This window comes from Strigops habroptila, chromosome 1 (genome assembly GCF_004027225.2).
Source record: "Strigops habroptila isolate Jane chromosome 1, bStrHab1.2.pri, whole genome shotgun sequence".
Lineage (NCBI taxonomy): Eukaryota > Metazoa > Chordata > Aves > Psittaciformes > Psittacidae > Strigops > Strigops habroptila.
Genome location: NC_044277.2, coordinates 95,997,255 through 96,022,480, shown reverse-complemented (window position 1 = coordinate 96,022,480; position 25,226 = coordinate 95,997,255). Strand labels below are relative to the sequence as shown.

At 41.6% G+C, this 25,226-nt stretch overlaps 1 protein-coding gene across 2 annotated transcripts in view; it reads left to right on the top strand.

Annotated features, from left to right (window-relative positions):
- The first annotated feature begins 646 nt into the window (after nt 1–646).
- Nucleotides 647–25,226, top strand: part of SLC66A2 (solute carrier family 66 member 2) — a 60,782-nt gene continuing 36,202 nt past the window's right edge. Inside the window, exons 1-4 of one of the 2 annotated variants that reach the window (XM_030497632.1) lie at nt 647–764; nt 1,225–1,579; nt 10,782–10,915; nt 15,244–15,297. In XM_030497632.1, coding sequence (XP_030353492.1) covers nt 1,377–1,579; nt 10,782–10,915; nt 15,244–15,297 — 391 coding nt within the window. In that variant the 5' untranslated portion in view covers nt 647–764; nt 1,225–1,376. The remainder of the gene's footprint in view (nt 765–1,224; nt 1,580–10,781; nt 10,916–15,243; nt 15,298–25,226) is intronic. The other variant, XM_030497641.1, reaches the window with a different exon arrangement.

Below are 25,226 nucleotides of genomic sequence, written 5' to 3'. Positions count from 1 at the left end.
AGCAACCTGGTCTAGTGGAAGGTGTCCCTGCCCATGGCAGGCGGGTTGGAAATAGATGATCTTTAAGGTCCCTTCCAACCCAAACCATTCTGGGATTCTCTGCTGGCCCAGTGCCAACAGCAGCAAAGACTTGCTGATCACTTTGGGTGGAAAATGCAGGTTTTCCCTTCCCCTGCCACCTTTTATCTATACCATTGTAGGGAAATAACCCCCCTCTCTGGTCAGGGAGACGTGCTGATTGTGGTTGTGTTGCACACCGTTAAGGAGCAGCTGCAATTTTGAGAGCCACTGAAACGTGATTCCCATGAAGCGTGGCAGAGTTTCCCGCAACTTTCAAGCAAAAGGAACGAGCCAGAGGCAGGGGAGCGAGGTCTGGGACAGCGTCTAAGAACAGGGTGCGGAGGAGAGGCTCCGCAGGTGCGCCCTCCGCCCTCCCGGAGTGAGCCGCCTGTCGCAGCCAGCTCGCGTGTCCGGTGCGCGCCTGGGGCAGACGCAGCGGTGACGGCGGCCGAGCAGTTATGCCGCGGGTAGCGGCGGCGGGGCCGGCACCGTGCCCGGTGTGGCCCCGCGGCCCCCGCTCGCTGTCACCGGCAGGGCCGCGCGCGCGCGCCGAATCGGCGGGGCGGCCCCGTCGCTCATTGGCGGATGGCGTGGCTGGTCATTGTGGCGTCACGGACCGCCCGGGGCCCGACGCTGCCGCCGGCCCGTCGCCCCCAGTCGAGGAGCGGCGGTGGGCGGAGGGGGCATGGCGGCGGCCGGAGCAGGTGGGGAGCGGCGGTGCCGGGCGGGCGTGTTCGTGTGGCTCCGGTTGAGCGCGGCGCGGCGAGGAGCCCTCGGCGGGCTGGGGAGCGGGCGGGTGAGGGAGGCCCCCTCGGAGAAGCGACTCGGCAGCCGATGAGGTGCGGGCGGCCGTGCGTGCGCGCCGGCGGACGGGGCGTGTGTCCGTGCTCACCTCAGCCCGGCGCACCCGGCCGTTGGCGGAGGTCGTCTCAGCGGCGGAGGGGGGCGGCTGCCGCGCCCGAGCCGTGCCAGAGCCGGGGTTCCCCCGTGGGGAGCTCGGGGGAGGGCGGGAGCGTCGCGCCAGGTTGGGCGACGGAAAAGGGGTGGCCCCGGCCCGCCCGTGGCAGGGCGGTGGTCGGGGTGCGGTAGTACCGTGCGGTCGGCGGGGAGCGGCTGGAACAGCCCCGCGGTTGAGCCAGGCTCGCGCCCCGTGCCTTTCCCCAGGTGCCGGCCCTGCGAGAGAGGGCACAGATATGGTGCCGCATCCCGCCCGGGAGCCCGCCCGTGGCTAAAGCCGACCTTCGCCGGGGAACTGCAGCGGGAGGCGACCCTTCAGCGTGACACCCCCCGGGGCAGCCTCCCCGCTTCCTCCCGCCATGGAGGCGGGTGGCTTGGAGTGGCTGCTGGTCCCAATGCAGCAGCTGGTGTCGTGGGGTGCTGCGGGGGCCATGGTGTTCGGCGGCGTGGTGCCCTACATTCCCCAGTACAGAGACATCCGCCGGACACAGAACGCGGAGGGCTTCTCCACCTACGTCTGCCTAGTGCTACTGGTCGCAAACATTTTGCGGATACTTTTTTGGTAAGTTGGCTTTGTGTGTGTGTGCCTGCTGGTCCTGAAGGTTCTCGCTTGCTAGTTGTAAAGCTTTGAGTTGGAGTATTTGGGGAAATAATGTGTTTTACATGCTTTGACCCCACTTTTGAAGATCAAAATACTGTCTTTCCATGCATAAATGGGTGAATCTGTGTTGAATAAAATGACCTGATCTCAGGAGTTCTGTCTCTTACCCTTGCCAGATCTGATTATTAGTGCTCTGATGTTCCCAGATGCAACTTTTTCATTTGTTGGTAAAGAAGGTTATTCTTAGTCAGATCTTTTTTCTTGTTGACTGTATTTTACATTTCCCTTGCCTCTCCTATTCTGTTCTCAGAGTGAAAGCCCCGGTCCTGCACATTTGTTGTAGCATCTAGTTGGTATTAACATCACTGTGACATTTGCCATATGTTCTTGCATTTTCCGGGATGCCACCTGGCTTCACAGGGAGCTCACTTCTAAATCTCCTTGCATAACTACAGAAGGAAATACTCATTCTTTGATAAGCAGGCAAAAGGTGGGCTATCTTTCAAAGCAAGTCCTTTTTGTTTCTAACACTACTTTCAACATTTAAAAGCAAGTTTGTTTCCATATGTAGGTAACGGGCTATGTCCTTTTGTTGGATTCCAGTTTCTTTTTAAAGCTCCTCTGATTCTTTAAGTGTAAGGAGCTTCCTGGATTCTTCTACAGCAAAATGCAACGTGTTAAGTGCTGTGCTAGAGTGAAGAAAACAGGGGATCTCCACAGCTGGCAGTCAAACTGAGGAGTCATCGCTAGATCAGAGCTCCTTGTTGCATTGGACCTATGTTTTCCTGGGGAGAAGTGTATGGAGCAGCTGTTGGAGAAAGCAGAGAGCAGAAGGGAGGTAGAGGAACTGGCGGGGGGAGGAGAAGCAAAAAGCCTGAGTTGACAGTTTGAGAAACAGATATTGTCTATTTTTTGTTTCACTGGAGGTAATTGAAATACACAAATGATTTGTATCTGAACGAAGCTGCTGGCAGTTTCTAGGTAACCCAGGCGAGTGCATCTGTTAAATGAGGTTTGGACCGTGGAAGAACTGAAAGGTTTTTAATTTGAATTGACTTTAAGCGTATGTAATTGAGAGATGAGCAAAAGAATAAAAGCTACGAGTAATGAAAAGCTATAATTTATGTTAATGTTAAAAAGATTTGTCAGCACTTCACAAGAGAGAGAATGGAGTTATATTGATAAGATTATGTGTGGGGTTTTTTTGGTTTTGTTTTTTTGTTTCACTGTATTTAAACCACGTAATAATATCACTCTCTGACACGTACTGTCTGTAGGCTCTGGTCATCTTGGAGCTCTGTGATGGCTCATCAGAGATGGGTTGATGCAGCATGTGCATAGGTGTGTCTGTTTACAGGGGTAGTGTGGAAAGCGTGCTGCTGGCTTGTGGTACAGCTACTTCTATGGGGGAATGTTGCAGATATGGGCCTGCAGAAACTTTTATTTCTTTACTTACAATGAATTGGCTCTTTCTAGTTCTATTGAACTAAAAGATCTAAGACTTGCATAACGATAATTCAGTGTTCCTTGAGAGGGAATAGTTTGTTTCTCTACTTGAAAAGATCATCTACTTAAAAGGCATCCCTATAAACACCAGTAAGTCATGAAAACAGCTGTTGAGGGTGGATATTATCCTGGAGCATATGGATGATTAAAGAAAAATAGCAGAGCAAGAGCCTCTGATTTCTGTGAACATGATTAAAATGCACCCATGAGCATCTTGGCAATTCAATTTTTGTGTTAGCTGTTTAATGTCACCTATGGCTGATGACATCTGGGACACAGCACTCTAGATAATTTGGTGTAAACAGCAGAATGATTTTAATTGTGTATGTAATATTCACTGGAAGAAATTAAAAGGTTTTTTAAAAATTATTGTTTATTAAGTAGTATGATCCATTCTTGTGCTAGAACAGAACTGTCCTACAAGTAATTTTGTTTTGTACAATTTTTCTGCAATCTGACTTCTGAAGTACCAGTTGGTAACATTACTTCTCCTTCCGTTTAGCAAACTAGTCCAGACCTTAATCAAAGTCTGTCACCTGAAAACTTTACTGACATATAGCTGCTGTTTTCAATTGGTTTATTTGTTTCTCTTCATTATCCCTGGTTATTAAGTGTATGATTTGTGCCAGATTCATCCCCGACTTCCCTCCACCCTGATCCAAAAATAAATACTTAAAGTGATAGGCTTTAAAAACATTCACGTTCTAATAGTGTTGTTTTTCAGGCCTTAATTATTTCTTAGGATGGGTTATAGTTTTTCTTTTGTTTTTTAATTTCAAAGACATTTCTGTAATTCGTTTCTGTTGTTATTTTCAGATTTTCCATGAATCTTATAAATTCTTATGGAATGTCAGTATTTCAGATGCATAGGCAACAGGAACAGACAATTCCTGCCTTTTATGCCATGTTTCCTCTGTATTTTCATTCCTGAGTAGTGCTGGTCTTTCTGTATCACTGTCACTCATACAGACGCAGTCCCAACTTTCCCAAATGGCTCTACTATACTTTGTTCACCTCATCTGTGGGGGCAATTCCCCATTTTCCTATTTGTGAATTTTCAGATTCCATGTTACTACAACTGTGCTTAGTTATCTCAGAGGGAGTTTTATTTATTTATTTATTTTAATGTCTTGTTTTGCACTGGGTGAAGTTTGACCTCTTGTCTCCCCTCCAAACAGAGTATTTACTAACTAATCTTCTTGGCACATTTTATGTGTCAATAATGTTGCAGCTGGTGTATTGCACCATGACAGTAACCAAATGAACAAAGTACTACTGAGATCAAGGATAACAGTCCTGTTTCATTACCTGTTCTCACAAGTTTTCTTCCTCCAATTAAACTGTGTGCAGTGGTAAGCCATCTTTTAAAGTCAAGAGGACTCAGTGCAATGCCCCTGCTCCTTGTCTTCCTCCCATCTAATCCCTTAGTTTCAGGGTGTGCTCAAGGAACTTCTGTTTGCTGGTAATGACAGTAACACATTATCCATTAAGTCATTTTTTCATGCTTCTCTGTTACACAATGTCTCAAAATGTTATCTTTAAAGAGACATTTCTGCTTTCACTTATGTGTGTTTATCCTTGCTCTGTTCCAGCAGTGAGTTATATGCCAGAATTTTGTGGAAAAGTAGGAGGAGAGCACTGGTCTGCAGCAATAAAACCTGCGTATGGATAGCAATGGGCATGATTCCACTTTGCTTTGTTTATGCACGCAAGACTTGTTTATAAACAAGGAAGTAGAAGCTTGACTGTGCAAACTTGCAGTTCAGTGTGTTGACTATGTGTGAAGTCTTTGGTCCTTTTAAAGAGGATTCTGGGAAAAAATTAATTTGAAAAGTAGACTCTCTACTCACAGCATCACACAGTGAGGTTTCCACTTAACAGTGTGAAAAGTAGATTTTGTGCTGTGACTAGACTTGATACCACATTAGTTTCATTTTTTAGTAATAATTTATTGTTATATTTTTATATAACACTTCAAAGCAGCATTTATTTTGGGGTGCCAGTGTAGCTGCTTGTCATGATTTATGATTGGTATTAGCTGATTCTTTGTTTTAGTCCTGCCCGTGTTGGTGCTGCTTTTCCTGTCTGTCTTCTCCAGACCCCATAGGTCATTGTTTCTTGCTCTCCACTCGTTTCAACTTCTGGGCTGGTGAGCCTAGAGAAGGTCTGCACTGTGGGTGAAGCAAAAGAGGCAATGCAAAGCTCAACACTTTTGTAGTTCTCATGCATATGAAGATGTATGGCATGCTCTGGAAAATCTGAGATAAATTTTTTTCCCTTCTGCATTTTTAATAAAACACTTCATTACCGTTTTTGTTAACCAATGTCTTATTGTACTTGCTAGAGTCGGCTCTGATTTCTTGTTTAAGACTGGTTTCTAAAATATCCAAGGGATACTCAGAGTCTTAATGATGCTTGAGTTTTTGAGGTGGTTAATCATCTGGATAAGCTGTCCTAGGCTGTTTTGAAGTTGTGGGCTGGCTTCAAAGTGTACCGTCGCATTTGAGCTCAGTTGTGACCGAGACAGATACACCTTCTTGGTTCATGTTGCCTGCAGTCTGCCAGCTGACTAGCTTTGCTTTGTCATGGTTGAGAACAGGAACAAGAAGGCGGGTGAGAGTTGTGTAATCAGTTGGGGGTGGAGGATGCAGAAAAACTTACTTGTGAGTTCTCCCTCTCTTCTCCCTTATATTTTTAATACAGAGCTTATGATGAGATAAATCATGGTTTCTTTTAATATGAAAATCAGAACAAATAGCTAGAGGAAAGAGAACTGCAGATTTCTTAGAAGTCAGCAGTAGGCATTTTTATTTGTAACTTGAATAAGTTCAGCCAAAAGTACTTATATTCTTTCTAGTTCCCAGAGGTTTTTTGACTTTTTTTCAGTTTTGCAGTCCATAAAATGTTTTATGTAATAGTATAATATGGTTTGTATATTTTCCAGGAAGACAATATTCTTTCCAAAGGTTTTGAGATGCAATTCTGTGGGCCACTGGCCTAAACCTCATACAGCAATGTCATAGAAATTCAAACAACAGAAAATAAAACTGTCCAATTTCGGAGTTGTTCTCATAAAACAGTTGGCTTAAGACAAACTGGAAACAAGTTATGACAGTCAGGGAAAAGATGAAAACTATGGAGTGTATTAATTTTGAGCAAAGGTAACCCCCTGCCCATTCCACATCAGTTCACCTGAAACAAAATGGGTTCTGAAAACTGTAATGTCAGTAGAACTAGGAGCTCTTGGTGCCAGAGGCAGTGCAATAAGCTCCCTGTTCTGAGTAGAGGTTTACTGAGACAAGTATTCAGCTGGAGTTAATTTATAGGAAAATGGTGGATTTGCTGTTGTCTGGGGTAGATTCCTATGTATTTATTTTGCTGTAACACATGCAGTGCTACCTGTGGATCAGGTCCCTGCTGTCAGGTGTTTCTTCGGCTTCAGAGAGTGGGCCAGTGGTGTCTGTTTTTAGGACTTCCTGTGGGAAGGAGAAACTTTTGCTTTTAAGACTCCTGTTACTAAAATAAATCTTGCCAGATTTCACCATGTGGGGAAGGTGGGATGATGCTATAAACCAAGCTGACAGAATGACTACAACTTTGAAAGATTGCATTGCGTATGGCCTGCTGGTGGAATCTTGCTCAGATATTGAGAGCAAAAGTGTTATGCAATTCCTCCTCTTTTTTATAAATGCCAGTGAACAAAGATAAAATGCACTGCTCTTTTGTAGAAGCAGTAGAGTAGGATTTTGTATGCCCAAGTGAGAAGCTTGTTTTGGATGCTCCATAAAGTCCTGGCAGTTTATGTGTCAAGTAAAAACTCGTATCACGAGATCCTGTTGTAAAACTCATTTGTTCCTTGTTCTTCTTGCTGATAAATTCTGTAGTTGTATGGGCTGTCTTTCAAGACAGCTGCCATGCTGCTACCTTGGGCTATTTTGTCATGGCCCTGGTGGTGTGTACAGTATCCCGCATGCCTTCTGTGTTGCCTTAGAATCTGTAACTTCCCAACGGGCTGGAAAAGTTGACCTAGAGCAGTTAAGCCTGTAGTAACTTCAGCGGTTTCCACTCTTGCGGTGAGTGGAATGGCCTCTGTGAGTTGAGGTGGTGCCTCCAGGAGCGTAGGTCAGGGAGATGGTGATCAAGTTGCACCAACAGCAGTCAGTTTCTTTCCAGAGATGTCCTGGGAGAAGAGATAAGCAAACCTTTTGTGTTCAGTGTAGATTGGACTTCTTTTGCACAATTGGCATTTGCTGTTTTGAGCAGGCCCAGGACTGGAATAGCAGGATTACTGCAGTGGGATTGAGTCATACTGATGAAATGATGTAGTTTTCTCAATGACGAGTTGGTCTCTGCTCTGACTTGAATGTTTACTTCTCTTTATCACCCTGAATGTACATTAGTCATTTTAAGGCTGTTGAAATACTAATAAAATATAAATCCCCCCCTTTATTTGCACATTTGAGTTCTTTTGTTTTTACAGTATTAAATAAACAGTGAAAAAACCTCTTTGTGTCTTTGTAATCTGACATATGAAGTCTGAGTTTCCTGAATACTCCATATGTCACTGTTCATTTTACGTGAACTACTTTATTGTAGTTGTGGGTGAAAATGCAGAATAATGATGGTGAGCCCCTCATTCCCAGGACTTCAGAGTTGTTCTTTTCTGTGAGCCTGTTCTAGTATCCTAAGGCTCCTCCATCTTTCATAATGTACTTTAATGTTCCTCCCCTCCTGGATCCTACTTAGGCAAATATAGGAATAACGTCTGCAAGGCAGAAGCTAAACAGAATGTGAAACAGCATGCTCTTCCTGCAGGGCTTGCATCTTAGAGTGCTCCTAGCTCAAAATGGCTTGAGGAGTCTTAAATTGGATTAGTGTTGCTTTGGCAGGCCCTAATATCAATGCAAAGTAGAGTAAGCGGCTTGGAGAGGTGTTTGTTGCCGTGATCCTGAGCAAAATGAGTGTACTGGCTTTACTTCTAAAGCTTCAAGAAAGTGACTGTGGTTCTCGATGCTGGTATTCCTTTCAGTCTTGTTGCACAGGTCATGTCCTGTTTGCTCTGCCTGTTGGTCTCCATGGCAGCTGTTTGATTTCATGTAGATGTGACCTAGCTTAGAGGGTTGTGTTGCCTGTGAGACTCAATCTGGGGAGGTGTATTTCATGTATGTTTTGTTATGTAACCTTTATTGTCTTTGGCTGGAGGGTTGTAAAAATATCTGGAAGTGTTGTGCATTTTTTGAAATCCCTGTAAGAATTTTTAAATTAACAGTTTACCTCTCTTACATGTTGTGAATTTTGTTTTACTTTTTTTTTTTACCTTTCAATTTTTAAAAGTATATGCAGCAATACTTCCAGTCTCATTTCCAGTAAGGCTGTGGTGATGGCAAATTTTTATGATCAGATAGCAGGTGGCCATGCTTACGTGTGTTTGTAGTGGGTGGCTGTTAACACTGCAAGCAATACTTTTGTGAGGCACCCATTACTGAATGGCAAATAATCTCATCAGCAGGGAGAAGCTAACCTTGCAGTGACCTGTAGCTGGATTTACCATCATAATAGCTTCTAGCTTACTGTGCTGTTAGCTCAGCACATCTTAAATACATGACTATCTTTTTACATGCAAATGCATTTGTAATTGGACATGACTTTTCTAAACCTGATGTAAACAGTTCTAAGTGTTCTGAGTAAGTCTTTCCCACATTTGTTTTCCTTATTCCCTGAATAAGAGGCAAATATAGGAGAAGTAAATTCCAGTATTCAGGGGAACCTGGCCACAGTCAGCAACACAGGCTGAATAAGCCTTGGGATTGGCATAGGCTGCACCAAATTTTTGTTCTTCTCCCCTGCATTTTCCAGTGCAGTGAAAGCCTTATCCAGAGCCCACCCTGCCTCTGATTACATGCATCAGTTGTGTTCTTTATTCCCTTCCTCATAGCATCTTCCGGTTTTGTTACGGTAATGGGTCTCATGTGTCCCACTACAAATCCATTGATGTTAGAAAGAAGGAGGGGCTACGGTACATGGAACTGCTATTCTTCCAGTAGCTTCTGGTGGTGCCTTTGGCAGTGGTGTGGAGGCTGAAGGTGTTGTCATACTTTTCCTTAGGCGTATGCTATTAGGCAGGAAATACTTGGCCATTCATTGTTGTGGGCTGCTTGGATGTTCTGTACAGGAAGATTTCCAAGGAAGCTAGTCAGGGACTTTGCAGCCTCTCTCCTGTTCCTTAGTAGTTGACTCATAACAAAAAATCTCTCTGGTGAAATGGCTACAGTGGAAATGCAGTATTATATGAGAGAATGTGATGGTGAACCTAGTTGGTTTTTACTAACATGTAGCTTTGCCATGAAAGTAGCCCAAGCTTAAGAAATTATATTTTGGCTGGGTGCTATAAACCAGGAACTGTCAAGAGGAGGGCAGTGGTTGCCATGTCTGTGGAGCAGCACGATGTACTCAGAGAATGGCCTTGATAACTGCTGTGAGGAAATTTAGAAAGCCTGTGCCTCACGGTGTAGGCTGAAGGACTTGGGGAGCATAGCGATGTGTTTTCAGCAAATCCCTTCCTCAACATCTCTGTCTTCAAGGTGTAAAATCTGGCAGAACTGAGCACAGAGAAGCAGCTCACCATGGTATGCATGCAGCCTTCCTGTTGTAAATCTAATATACTTTGAGGACTGCACATGAAAAACTTCCACCCTTTACCCCTAATGCACATACTGAGTGTGTCTGGCGCAGGTTGCTGAGCTTTCAAGTAATGCAGAAAGAGGAGCTCGGAGTATCACTGACCTTCACTGAAGGGTTTCATTTTCTTGTGGCAGAACCTTGTGCAGTCACATAAGAGTAAGCTCTTCAAACAAGATTGGCCACAATCCAAGTTCACTTTCCTGTTTTATGTGCAGGAAGGGCTCAGTAGTTCCCACCTGCTCACTTTATAAGCATCATCTGTGAGCAAGCAGAAATTAAACTGGGGGAGGGCAGGAGAGAACAAATTATGTGTGTTCAGTTCCCACATCTTTTAGGCTTCCCCCAACTGTGGTCCAAATTAGACACAAGTTAATGAATTGATTGGTGAGTTCTGCAGACCTGGTCTTTCCACTCTGTGGGAAGATGTTATATTACACCTAGCAAGCTAATATCTGTGAGTATTTATTTCTTTATAGGGCAAGTGCTATTGTTTTTATGACTTCATCTTAAAATGAAAATTTAAGAAAGGTAAGTTTTGCATAGAAGTCCTTGTGAAATCTACAGAGTGTGTCTGTGGAGAGGACATGTAACTGGTATTAATGCGACATAACTCTGGTCTCTCTATACTGCCTTGACCACTCAATGAATCTGCTTTTCACTTCAAAATAATAGGCTTGCTGCTAGCTTTGGAAATAAAGACTTAAGCTTTTGGTTTCAGAATTTCTAGGATCAGTCCACAGAGATGTTGTAATAAAGTTCTCAGATAGTCCTGCCAAGGGGATTGAGGCTCTGAGCTACTTACTATATGTGCGTCCAGATTTGGTTGGTAACTTTCTCTTCCTCAGCCTTTCATACCTGTTACAGTTAGGATTTCCTTTTTCAGGTGCTTAGGGTCAAAGAATGAAAGTAACTGAGTACAACAATTGTCATCTTTGAGATGTTTTATATATTTTCTTTTCCTTCTTATTTTTTTCAGGTTTGGAAGGCATTTTGAATCCCCTCTGTTGTGGCAAAGCATTATAATGATCATTACTATGTTACTGATGCTGAAACTGTGCACTGAAGTACGCGTGTCCAATGAGCTAAACATAAAACGCCGCTCTTTTGCAGGTTAGTGACAGGAACTGTCTTTTGCAGGATAAATGCTTTTGAAAGCATGATGTGCTGTTACTTTGGATAAAAGTTCTCTCTGAATTGCAATCCAGCATCCTTTCTTGATAATTAGGTGTAGCACTTCCTGAACTTCTTTTTTTGAAACTGCTTTTAGAGAGATAAATATGTAAAGCTGTAATTTTATTTCAGATAGGTCTTGGTTCAGTCTAGAAGTTGGAGTTCTTTAACACTATGTCCTGAACATAGAGCTTGCTGTTATGCCATTGTGGTAGCCTGAATTTTTTTTTTTTAAAGATCTTGGCCAGAATAGGAAGTTATTTTCTTCACCTGTACTTTGTACCAAGTTCTTAGGTATGATTATACAGTATTACCCGAAATCTTATTTTGCGTGCAAATACTTGCTTTTGTACATAATTTAATTTCTACTTACTGAGTTATTTGCTTCCAAAATAGGAGGTGCTGTCATATCATGGTTGCCAAATTATGTCTTTTTGTATACTGTTTCTTTGTGTGGGATTAGTTTGGGGATTTATGGGAATTTTCTTGGGTTTTTTTTTTAATTTTGGTTATTTGTTAATTTTTAGACATTGATAATTTCAGTTGGGGCCAGAGTAGAATTCTTTATTTCATGTTCAAGCTTTGTGGAAAGTCCCTGCTTTTCTTTTTTTTTCTGCCAGATGAAAAATGCAAGAGGAGTAGTTTTTATGTTTCTTTTTGTTGTCTTTGACTTAACAACATTTTATGTTACAGCTTATTACCAACAAGAAGAGAATTAATGCTGTCAGCTTTTTGTCAGTTGTTTTGCCAATAGGGATATATAATTTATTCTCTCCATCTGTTCTCTTCCCTCACTCCCTAATAATTGAGGGTCTGATCCAGTTCCAGATATACACAGCTATCATTAGAAGGCAGTAGCTACTGGCTCTGCAGTAGGGTAATTTATCTAATAGCTAGGAAAGCGACTTTCATTCCTGCTCATTGTGGAGTGCAGCGTGAAACTATTCAGGTAAGTGAATTCATGTGGAATGGGAGCTGCACTCCAGCTCCCAGACACAAGCTGTGGTGTTCACAATGGGTCTTAGTCTGGCAGGATGAATGACTTACACTACTTCCAGCTAGATTTAGCAGTAGTTAAAATCCAGAAGGCATTTGGGAGGGGCATGTATGCTTTCTCCCTCCTTTGCTCTCTATGCTAGCATTTTCTGAAGGGGCAGAAAGGTTTCTCTGTTTGCCTTTTCTGAGGGGAAATAATCCTTGTGCACGTTTACACACACAGTCTTGCAGGCTCATTTGGTAACCTTTGGACAGAAAGGTAGGCTATTCAGTAAACTTTGGACAGAAAGGGAGCCTATTCAGTTTAGTATGTAGCCCTATTTAAACAACTTTCCCTAAAAGGCATACAGTCTCCTTAAAGGATAATCAGTCTTTCCCTTACCAGGTAATGGAAAGTTCTCAAGGTTGCTTTAAGTCATTTGACCCCTTTTTTTCCCCCGAAACTCAGTTTATGTGTTTAATTAGGTAGAGAGACTGATTTTTCTTACTTAGGGACTTTTATTATTCATTTTTATTGAAATACTTGCCTCCTCCCGCAAACTTTGAGAACAGCTAAGGTCGTCTTCTTCCTTGTGATCGATTTTTAGTAAGGCCAGCTATAGTGTGATGCCTCAGAATAAGTATATAAATGCATACAAAGCTCTTTTCAAGCCAGACAGAAAGATAGGTTTATATTTCAAGCACAATATGAGTAGGAGTGAGATCCATGTTTCTAATCCTATACCTAATCTTATCTCTTAAATTTTATGGTGATCTAGGCAAGCTGATAAATCTGTGTACTTACTTTCTTTCCTCATAGCTTGCTGGGGCAGTGAGAAGCTAGGTTTGAAGTCAGTGTTTTTGATTAATCTTGCAGAATCCTGAGGGGAAGGTGCACGATTTCTGTATGTAATATAATTTGTCATTTCTCATATGGCTAGTCTTCAGTTTGAACATTTTTCTTCTTTAATTTCTATCCTACCTCTGAATGTTTTCGCAAAATAATCCAAAATATTTAGAAAGTGAATAGATTATTTCAGTGGAAGGGGGCTTGCTGGTTTCTTGCATTACTATTAAATGTGGTGTTTCCCCTCCAGTCACATTAGTATATGTCTACCAGCGTGTTTTGAATTATGTGGGAGTTGCCTTTTTTCTTTTGTTTTTATTATTCTCACAGATAATGTCCCTTAAGTAATAACAAGTTCAGAAGGAATCTACTTAAAATTTCTCAAAGCATTAAGGAGCAGTCTTTCCTAATCCTGACAAGCTTGCTTTGTGTTTTCTAGCCAGTTTTGTGCTGTTAATGGATTAAAGTACATATCGATAGCAATTCAGAACATAAAAACTAAGCCATGCAATCAAAATGTTTGAATTTTCATTTATAGAGTAATTATCATAGTGTGAAATATACAGTCTCCCCAGAATCTTGCCCAGTAATGTTCGCTTATTTCTTATAGGCTCTACATAGAGAACTCATTAGGAAAACTTGCATAATCTTTTTTTTTTTTTCTTTCAGTTACTCTCAGTTATGAGAGTCTCTCTCCTCCTTCCCCCCCCCCCCGGTTTTTTTTCAGTTTTGCAAGTAAGTTGAAAGTGGCAGAGCCCATCTTGTACTGCTACTGCCTACTCTGACTTTTTGTTCTGGATACATAAACTTTATCGTTTCAATTACATGTACTGATTGAAGACTATATATGAAACTGTTTTATTGTTTTTTAAACTTGGACTGTGTAGTCTGTTTTTAACAGTTCTGAATTGGGGGGGGGACGCACGTCACATGACATGACAAAAACCAAACCAAGCAAAGCAAGAAAACAACAGAATATCCCAATTTTATTTTAAAACCTCCGATGATAGGACAGTTCTCTCTCCTGCATGTGAATACTTTGAAAGCTATATTAAGAAGTCTGCAGATGAAATCAACAGGCATGAAAAAATACTTCCTCATCTTTTATCTTTTATTTAACACCACTTTAATTGCATCTTGACTGTTTAATGCAAATCTCCTGGTACCATTGTTGTGGTAATAATAGCTCTCATTATTCATTGCTCACTTTTAAATTGGTGTCTGTGTAGCTGTATATATGCTATGTTGTTGGCTCAGTTCAGGAAGGTTCAGTGGCAGTTTCTTTTGTTATAGTTGTTTTTGTTCAAAGCATTGTAGTATTTCTGGGGCATGATGGTGTTACCATGCTAGAGAGCTAAATATTGAAAAGCAAAATGTGCATGTGCTATGTCTTGACTCGAGAATCAAGAGGAAGCTGAAGCAAGGTGCTCAAAGATACAGACAACTAAAAACATCTGGCCACTCTTGAAAACATTGGCAGGCCAGAGCAGTCTACTCATGTTCTTGGAGGGACAGACGCTCTATGAAGAACTGTCTTTTTCTTTCCCCATACAAGCCTTCCACCTCTCTCCAGCAAAGAATCAATTTCAGGCCCAAGACATTGTGACAGATTTCTAGCTCCCTGAATGTATAAATTATACTGAAAACCAGTGGACAGCATTTGTTGAAAATGGGCTTTTGGATGTCTCTTATCGTACACAGCCCAGGCTTCCTGTGTAGAACATGGGCTCTTGTGTTTTTATGTGAAGATGATTTCCTCTGGTCACTCATCCAGTTTTCCTTCCAACTGCTGGTTGTCTTAATCTGCTTTATAACTTGTATCTTATTATAGCACTTTGATCCCTTGAACGGCTCTGTTTTTGACACTGGAAAGCACACTTGCGTAGTATGTGGTTTTCAACTGGTAGAGGAAGGCTAGAGTGAAAGAGTTTAGCATGCAGATTGGGGTCTCCTCTGTCCTTCACATGATTGGCTTAAGCTCAAGCTTTCTGAAACTATTTTAGAACAGCATTTTGCATGGGAGGCAAGGCAACTGTATTGGCTTAGCTGATTATACATATATATCTATGCACTCAGTGTTGCTGAGATAACAGCTTGTTTTCTCTGGTTGTGAAATGTAAAGAAAAAGCTAAGCTGTCTGTTTCACTATTTTAAGCCTTCATTTTCTCCCCCAGGTACACTGCTGTTGGGTTGTGCATTGAGACTGTTTTGGGACTTCCTACTGCTTGACCCTATCTTAACATCACGAGGCGGGAGTTTTATAGAAGGCATGGGGACTAAAATTTCTGGCATGTTTTGTTTTGGCTATAATTTTTTTACAAGCAAAATGTACTAACTGACTAAACTATAACTAAAAGACCCACTGTTGTATTTAATCATACAAGTCTGTTTGTCTTTCCTTCCTTTTTCTTTTTAATTTTTCCCCCTCTACTGTTTTTTTATGTAGCTGCAGATAGTAAGGATGAAGAAATCAAAGCACCTCCCAAGAGATCCTATCTGGGTATGTACTGGACAAACCCATTCTGCATGAAGTTGTCCCCTCAACTACATATTTCATGCTTTGCTGCTTTTTCTAATCATTTTTTGAAATGATTGCATGATCATTTTGATAGAGAATGTTTGCATTACCTTTTCGTGACATACTAAAACCTGGTGCTTTTTTTTTTTTGTTTTTTTTGTTGTTGTTTCATTTTTAAATTTTCCTTCCTCACTTTTAACTTTCTTCATAGAGGAAAAGATGCTTTCAGCTCTATTTCAGAAACCATTTTTCTGAAGACAGTGGAATTCACCACATTTTGTGTGTCAATGATATCTTCCTTTTTCTTTCCCCGAGCTAGACAAGCAAAATACTACATGATACAGGGATCTGTCTCTTTGGACTCACATTCCTCCTCTTCCAGATCTGACTCTGGAGGAAACTATGAAAAATACAGGAGTGTCTTTCAGTGTTGTTCGGAATGCTAGATAAGAGATTTCCCACAACGCTTGATGTTCAAGCAAAGCATCTGCATCATTGTGAAAATTTCTGGCTTATTCCTCTTTCATTAGAGCAGCCTCAACATTGGTACTTGGGAATTAGCGACACTTAAGGTGGAATCTTCCAGTCTTCGGTTTCAAAGTTGGAATCTATGCTCTTTAATTTGCCTAAGGAAGAGGAAATACTAGATGCAAACCAGGTTGGCAGTATTTTCAACTCTTAGTAGTTTGGAAAGATAGTTTATTCAAGTCATGGTAATTTTGTTTTAAATTAGTTGGGGCTTAGCGTTATGGAAGTTATATTGACTAGAGACACAGAAGTTCCCAAAGTCAACTTCTGGGCAGATTTTAATTGAACTGATTCAGAATCTCACATTGATACTAAGTTATGCTCTGTTGCAATACTCGAATTAGTAAGGGGTCAACTAAAAAAATAGAGGGTAAAGAAGAATATTACTGGTGCTAAAGGAGAGTCTCCACTTCTGTATTTGTCAATACACACAGTTAATTAAACTGGAGTTAGCTCTGAGAAAACTGCCAAGGAGTAATATTAACCGGAGTGCTTTCTTGAAGCGATATGGACATTCCTGCTAAGGTTAAACTCCCTTTTAATGATTCACTTTCTGGGTCTCCCCTTTCAGATTGAGGGGCAAAATGCACACTTTGGGCAATTTACCTTTTTGGGTCCAATGCCAGAATTTTGCAAAGCACCTTTTCCTTTTGCATTTTCAAAACATTTTTTCCCTGTACTTGGTATCAAACTGTTTTGGTTTTCTATTTGTCTTTAATTCTAGTTTGTAGTCATTCTCACCGGCTTGCAACACTAACTAAAGGAATGTAAACTTTAAGCAGTCCTGTGTTCCTTGTGCCAATATTCCTGTTGTCTTTTACTAGTATTCATCGATGCTTTATTTATAGTGTGAGAGCCAGAAAGAGTTGTCTGTGCTCCTAGTTCTGATTGAGTGGGTTATTTAAAAAAGCTTCAAGTAGTTAAAATTAAACAGAAATAAGTAACTTAATGTGACCTTTTACTCATTTCAGATTTTTTTCTTGTCTTTTTTTTTTGGTTAAAAAGTAATGTGCTTGGTAGTTTGATAGCTTAAAGAGTTGAGGTTTGTAGAAAAAAGCACCTTACCTTTTAATCCAGCTGATTTAAATTTGAAACATTTGGTTAATAAATGTTACTTCAAGTTCACTTTTGAATTGCTTAGCAAAATGTGATGAATTGGATTATCACTAAGAAAGAGGTCGGTTTTACACTACTGCACAGTAGTTTAAAGACTAGGGTGGGCAAGTCTGTTGAAATGTGGCAATTCTTACCAGTGTAAACAAATAAGAAATGTTTTGAGGTGTTTGGTTATATTGTACATACAGAAGTATATCCTGGTTGTGTAAAGAGTGGGATGCATGGTGCTTTACATCACAGCATAAGTCATACTTCAGTTTACAGAGGGCTTCACTGAGCTATGTCCTGCAGTGCAGTATTTTATTACAGCTCTGGGGAGGATCACATAGAGGTTAGGTAAGGGGAGTATTTGCCATATTTCCACCTGACAATGCATTCTCATAATGTCTTTTAATGAGTTTTGATTAAACTTCTTTTTTTCCCCCTGGAAGAATGAGTTGGCTTTTTCAGTTCCCCTGTTTATTTCAGTGGTGTAAAATGTTCTTCGATATCTTTTGAGGCTTCAGAAACCATTGTATTACTTTCTTTTTCTGGTTACATAGTAAAAACACTGTATATTGTGTTTGTAATTGAAGATTGGCTATCCATGAACACTATTTCATTGCAGGACTGTTAATCTGAAAATGTACTAGTCTGTCTATGAATTTCAAATGAACTTGTTAGATACATACTGAGGCATTTGTTTGATGCTTCTCTACGAATAGGAACTGAGCTCCTGCAGTGCTGTCTGGAATTGCTTTTAGGTATGTTTCCTTATCTGTAATCCAACAAACCACTTAAAGCCACTGCTTATCCACACGTTATCTGGAAAAGCCTTTATCTGGCACATGACTCTGAAAACTGACATTCTAGCAGTCAGTGCTGAGGGAAGTTGAGAGTGGGGAGAAGGGGAGAGTTGAGTGGGGGAAGGTTGCTGCAGTTTCACTGAGCTGCAGTTTCACTGACCTAAGTAAAATAACTTAGAGTATGATGGGCCCCAGAGTGTAGGATTTCCTGATTTCATACAGAAATAAAATTATTCCCCTTTTTCTGAGCAAAGGAAGGATTAAAAAGAATTAAGTATCTCCAGTTCTGAAGGGATAATACTTTATTCCCATTTTCTAATATATCTAGTTCTACCTAGCACCTGCTAGCATTTGATGGCTACTGCTGAGACTGAGCAAAGCTCCAGTTGTCATGTCCCCCCCCACACTCTTGGTGAGATGTTTTAGAATATATTTGGATAAATGTCTTAATCTGTTACACTACAATACAAGTATTTTGAGCCATGTGAGTGTTGGAGTTTGTTGGGGCAGAAATAATAAAACCACTAAACAAGGCATTGCGTCAAAGGGGCTGTATCTTTTGAAGTTTAGAGTGGTCTCATTGATGTGGCAGGCAAGTCTCAAAGTGAATGTGACTTTTGATTTTTTTTTTTTTTTTTTTTCCGAATCAACATTTAAACATCTTGAAGGACACTTCTGGTAGATCTAGGTAGACTAGGGATAACAGCTTTAAGATGACAGAGGGTGGATTTAGATGAGATCTGAGGGAGAAGTTCTTCCCTGTGAGGGTGATGAGGCCCTGGCACAGGTTGCCCTGAGAAGCTGTGGCTGCCCCATCCCTGGCAGTGTTCAAGGCCAGGTTGGACGGGGCTTGGAGCAACCTGCTCTAGTGGAAAGTGTCCCTGCCCATGGCAGGTATTTGGAAGTAGGTGGCTTTTAAGGTCCCTTCCAACCCAAACCATTCTGTGGTCACAAAGGTTTTCCTTCCCTCTCTGAAGTTGGTTTTAAAACTTGATATATTACCGAACCCTGAACTTTGGCCAAACCAAAAAGTTGTCCAACTAGCATTAAGTTTTAAAACAGTAGTAATAAAGTGACAAAAACTTAGATTCACCAAATACCTGTTGGAAAAATATTTAAAATGACTTTTTTTTTTTTTTTAAATGGGGAAAAAAATGCAAGATGTCTGTGTAGTTAACTTCACATTGGTATGTGCAAAATAATGAAGATAATGTGAATTAAGCAGGTACAGTCATCTGCTACATGGTTTCCATGGGTAGTGTGACAGGCTTGTGAATAACTCACACTTTCAGCTCTTCCTTTGTCTGCACTCTTTGCTTAACTTGGGGCATCAGTTCGTTTGTGATAAATTGTTGGCATACTCTAGAACAGCACTAACACATTACATGGAATCCTAGAATCATTTAGGTTGGAAAAGACGTTTGAGTCCAGCTGTAAACTTAACATTGCCAAGTCCACCACTAAACCATGTGCACGAATGCCACATCTACATGTGCCATGAAGGATGTAAACTTTATTTAATCGGTGCTCTGGCTCCCTCTGTTCAGAGTGTTTGGTCTGCTTGGGTTCATCAGGGTGTCTGGCTTGCAAAGGTGCAGGTATGAGCTGTGATTTTCTGTCGGTGCTCTGTACATAACATGCACAATGTGCTTCTCTGTCCAGCCGCTGACATCCTGAGCAGAGCACAGAAACAGTTTCCCTTAGGCAGTTGTGGGTAGTGCTTTGGTTTCATTGCAATTATGTGACTTTTACACCATGCTTTCTAGTAGTTGAGTTCCCTGTGCAGCTGCTGTGTAGTTAAAATACATAACAAAAGCATAGCTGTTGCTAGGATGCAGCTGCCACCACTGTGTGCCTGTAACTGCACACAGACTCGAAGGGGTTTAGGTCCCTTCTTTCCAGGATTAAATGTATCCTTCTGAGACTAATTGCAGAGTGCTTTTGTTGATCTTCTGGGGAGGGTGTCCAGAAGAGGGGGTTATAATGGTGTCTGTGTGGCTAGGATGCTAAAAGGATTTTTTTTGGGGTGTTTATTAATGGACTTCTAGTTGTTGGGGAATTCAGGTCTACTTTGCCTGAGGAAATGGTACCTGGCTACATTTGCGCTTTGGTTGTAGTTCTGTGTATGGTGGGGACAGTTATTTCCCTTCATCTTTCTCTGCATCAATATTTAGACCTTTTAGGAGACAAAAGAAATTAAGAAATGGGGATTCTAAGGATGAAGTGGCATTTTTCAATTTGCTATAGTAAATACTTAAGTTGAAAGTTGTAATACCTTTTTTTAATTTTTTCTTTTATTTTTTAAATACATAATATTTGTTTCTTATTAGTTGATGTTGCAGATGAAACAAACAGAAGCCTGGAAAATAATATGACTATTCGGGTATGGGTCTGTGCTGGAGGTCTAAGTTACTATTCAGGCATTTCAGAATAATTCAGTCCAAATAAAAGGAACATACAGAGGAACTTATGGGTCTTTTGCATACTGAATGGATAACTTTTTTTTTTTTTTAACTACAGATGCAGACAGAGGGAGGGAGTGGTTCATTAAAAAGGTGTTTCTTTTATTTTCATGCAGAATTTGTTTCCTGAACCGTTGCAAAACCAATACTAAAATACTTTTCTGTAAGAAAACTTGAGAAAAACAGATTTGGGTCAGTCTGTTTTCTGGGGCCGGTTACATTTCCCAGTAGATATACACTCTTTCAAGCTTCAAAGTTCCATTTAGTGTAAATCTTTCCTCAGCTCCTCAGGCTAATGGGCCTTGAATGAAAAGTTGTATTGTGTCCTTTTCTGTCCTGTCAAAAAGTGTTGGAAGTTATTCAGTCAGAGGGCATACCTTTTTGCAGGCTTATCTAGTATTATTCAGAAGTTATAAAAGTAAAGAATAAGTTTATCTTCTTAAATTCTATATTCCAGAGAGACATTTTCCTTCTAGAAAAGACAATAGGGAAGGGAGGAACCCAAATAGTAATTTATGATTGTTGAGGCCTCCATGCACCTATGATCTCTGTCTGGTAGTTTGCAGTTTCTTTGACATGAGAGACCAGAAACACACTCCTCTCTCCACAGTGAGGTGGTGGGATGAAGATCATGTGTTTGCTGCATGCCTGTGTGCTTGTTACAGGGTGGAACATAGACGTGTGTGTGAAAGCACATTCCTGGCCACAGTGCAATATTGGCTTTTCTTTTAATCTCTGATTTCCTATGTTGGAGACCACTGGACCACATGGCTGTGTGGGAGAGCCAGGAGGGGAGCGGGAGACTTGCAATAATAAAACTGTCCACAGACTGACTAATGCTGTGGTGAGGGGTCTAGGTGGGCGGGTTGCTCTGGGAATGCATTGCATGTAGCGCATTTAAATGTGAGAGACAAGTGGTGGGATGCATGAGAATAAAGGTGATCACCAGCTGTTACCTGCGTGAGTAAGTATAAGGCAATAGCTTCCAAGTCGTAAGATGTTTTCAGGTGTATTGCTGCACTCATGAACTACAGACATAACATCAGTAGTTGTAGTAAAGCTACAGGGAATAACATGCCTGTCCCTGTGTTGTGGGCTGTTGCTAAGTAGCTAAGCCCCACACAGCTGCTCACTCACTCCCCCACCGTGGGATGGAGGGGAGAATTGTAAGGGTAGAAGTGAGAATACTCACTTTTTGGCATAAAGATGGTTTAACAGGTAAAGCAAAAGCTGTCTGTACAGGCAAAGCAAGTAAGGAATTCATTCGCTACTTCCATTGGCAGCTAGGTGTACAGCCATCTCTGGGAAAGCAGGGCAACAGTTACTTGGGAGGTAACTTTTACTTGGGTAACAGTTACTTGGGGAGACAAACTCCATAGCTCCAAACATCCCGTCTTCCTCCTCCTAAGCATGCTGCTCACATTTTTTGTGGTCACTTGTTCAATGTGTGAGCCAGCATAGGCAGGATGCAGGAACAGCCACAAAACCATGGATGAAATGCAAAGAGTAAAGTTATTAGAGTATTTGTTGTGAATATTTTGCATTCGGTGATAAATGTAAGTAACATTCTTGGACTTTTAAGGGCTGCATTGGAAGGTCTTTGTAAAGTGTTTTTTCAAAAGGTTTGAGAAATTGGAGCTGCTACCTGCAGCTTCTTTTGGTTCTTAAACTGAAACCTCTAAAGCCTTAATAGCTGAAGGGGGATTATCCTTTTCTCATGCCTAATGTGGGCAATAACATTTGGCTTGTATGTTACTGTAGTGCACACAGTAACTTGTAGTCAAACTGTTTCATGATTGTAGTTTAGAAATCTACTCGTTCTTGACCTGAAAGGTCCAAAGTACCTCTTGATAAAGTGAAATGTGCTCTGTTTTTAACAGGTTAGCTTTGGACAGAAGGCTGGACTAAAGGTCCTGCAGAGGGCTCTTCTAATCCAAGCTACTGTGGGACTGTAAATAAAATATTCCATCTGGTTTACTGTGAGACCACCACATCCAATTCGAAAATACAGTCCTTTTGTTCCTTTTACTCCTCTATTTCAGTGTAGGAGTTAATGCTAAAAGAAGGAGTTAATGTAGGAGTTCAATGTAGGAGTTAAAAGCTAATGAAAACTACTTCTACAATAATCAGAAATACACCGTGTTCTTAATTTTATTAGCTGTATTAGCTTTGTAATGTTTTGCATCACACGTTATTTCATTTGGTTCCTGTCATTGGTGGTAATCAGACCATAAACATCTCTATCCCTTTTAGAAGGTGTTACGTGGATTTACTAGCTATCAGGGCAGGGGACCTGGAGGATGGTGTTATGTTTTTGAGGCTACTGCATTTTAAAATTATTATTTAGCTTCCTTTAAGCAGCTTACGGGCAGTAGGGAAAACAGCTAACCAGAGACTTGTAAAATCTTTACCGAGTCAGAATGGTTTCAGTAAGATACTATTTGGTGGTAGAACAGTATGTTCAGACCTAAGTTAAGGGCTTTCTGGCCCCTCCTTTTGCATCAGCCTTGCTACTGCTTTTGAGTGGCTTCAGCATGAAAATGGAAGTAGGCCATTCTTTTTATTTACTTGCAATGATCTGCCAGCTTGAATGTAGCGTGTCAAGGGCTCATGCTCTTCTGAAAGCCTACCAGCTACAAGGAGAAAGGGGATGGACAGGCAGGGCATGGGTGCAGGTTAGGTGAAGTGAGCAAGGCTTGTACAGTGGTGAGTGAGGCCTTTGCAGTGCAGCATGAAGTGCATGCTGCAGTGGTTGGGGGAGCTGGAAAAAAGAAGTGCAGCTGCTGTTCTCTCAGCCTCTCTTTAAAAAAAAAAAAAAAAAAAAAAAAAGGGTGGGCAGGGAAAAGAAAAAATCCTTATCTGCTAGCAGGAAATTCTATTTTTTTTTCCCTTAAATTAAGGAAAAACTATCTTTTAACACTAGGAGAAAAGACAGTGATGGTAAAGGTGGCTCTCCAGCTTGGCGTGAGCAGTATTACCAAGAGAGGCAAAGTTCAGTGCTGTTTCTTGAGTGTGTTGCTCTGGGTTCTCGCTGACTGTGGCTGCTGGTGCCTCTTTAGCAGCCTCTGTGAGGCTTGTCACCAAGCTGTAGTCTCGTGGAAAGAAGACGACTTAAGCAGGGTCTATTGGAAGAACTGTGTGGTGGCAGAAGTAGCACTTCTGGCACAAGTACCGCTTCTAGTGGTGGTGCGGTGGGGAAGTAGACCTGGGAATAAAATGTGGATTTTGCTAGTGCCGCGTGTAATTTAACTGGAGGAAGGGGAGCTCATAGCAACATCTAGCCACACGAGGGTGCTCTTGGGTTTTCAAATCTTGCCTGCTGAGCAGTGGCTGGAACTCGGGAGATCAGTCTGATCTTGCCGTCAGGGCTGCGGTGGTAACTGGAGAAATTGTGAAAAAACAGAGGTTTTGGGGAAAAAAGAAAAAAAAAATCCTTCGTGGTGGGAGCCAGGCTAACTAGGTGCTTTAATAACGTCAGTGGTGAGACATCTAAATGTTCAAATACAACCAGTTTGTCTGCCTATTCCTGCAGGGAACACATATGCAGCAAATGTGCTGCTTCATTTTAGTAGATGTGAGAAGCTTTTGCAGTTTCCGACTTCTTTAGCTTGTCACATGCCGTTGTATACTGGGTCACATCTAGATCTGAATGGTAAGATTTGTTCTTTAAACAAGGTCATAGAATAATTTGGTTTGGATGGGGTTATGTGGTCCAGTTCCCTGCTTAGAGCAGGGATGAGGTTGCTCAGGGCCTTGTTCAGGCAAGTTTTATGTCCAGAGATACACTCTCAGATAGCTATAGGCAGCAAGAAGCCTTCTCTTCTTAAAATTGGACAAACTTGGTTCTTCATGTATACCATGTACCTCAGCCTTTTAATCATCTTGGTGACCCACCACTAGGCTCATTCCAGTAGGTCAATGCCTTTCTTGTACTTGGGAACTTTATCCAGGTACAGCCTTGCTGGTAGTAAATAGAAAGGAATAAACACTTCCCTTTATCTGCTAGCCACACACTTGCTCAACTGTACAGCCCAGTAGGTGATCAGCTGCCTTTGCAACAAGGACACACTGCTTACTTGTTCTCAAACTGTCTGCCAGGCTACCCTCCACTAGTCTACAAAGCTGCTTGCTAGCGAATCAGCCCCCAGCAACTGTACTGTTACTCCTTCCCAGCTGTTCAATAACCTTGAACTTCATGGTATTCCTGTCAGCCCGTATCTCCAGACTAATAGCCATTTGAATAGTAGTGCTGTCCCTCAGTCTGTCATGCACTCACCCTGATTTCATAAACTTGCCATTATCCAGCTTGTTAAAAGATGTTAGAGTCTTGCCCTAGTACTGAACACTGCTGTGATATATTGTGGGCTGTCTTCTGACTGGTCATAAATTGTATGGTTTTCCTTTGGGAGGAAAAATTCTTCGAGCCTGACAATCCAGACAATTTTCTACCCTTTTTATTGTCCACTTACCAGTTGGTATTTTGATAATGAATACTGTAGGAGACTTAACAGCCTTGCTAAAGGTGCTGTAAACAACATTTACTGCTCTGCTTTTGCCTTTAAAGCCAATCTTCTCATAATAGAAGGCAGTCAGGTTGGGTAAGGTATAGTTTGCCCTTGGTAAATCCATGCTGTCTGTTCCTAGTCACCTTCTTGTCCTTCATGTGCTTTGAAGTGACTGCCATGAGGACTTCTTCCATAACCATCCTAGAGATGAGGTTAGGCTGAGTGGCCTGTGGTTCCCTGGTTCCTCCTTCTTGAAGATAGGTATGACTTTTTTTTCTTTTCTTCCCTTGCCCCCAGTCATAAAGAACCTCTCCCAGTCACCATGACCTTTCAGAGATGATAGAGCAGCCTTGCAAAGGCATCAGCCTGCACCCTCAACACCCTCAGATGCTTCCCATCTATGTCCCATGACTTGCGTAAATCCATTGATTTAGGTGCTCCCAAACACACCTTCTTGTTCTGTGGGTACTGCTTCACTCCCTCAGCTTTGCTAGTTGGGCTTAGGAACTGTAGGG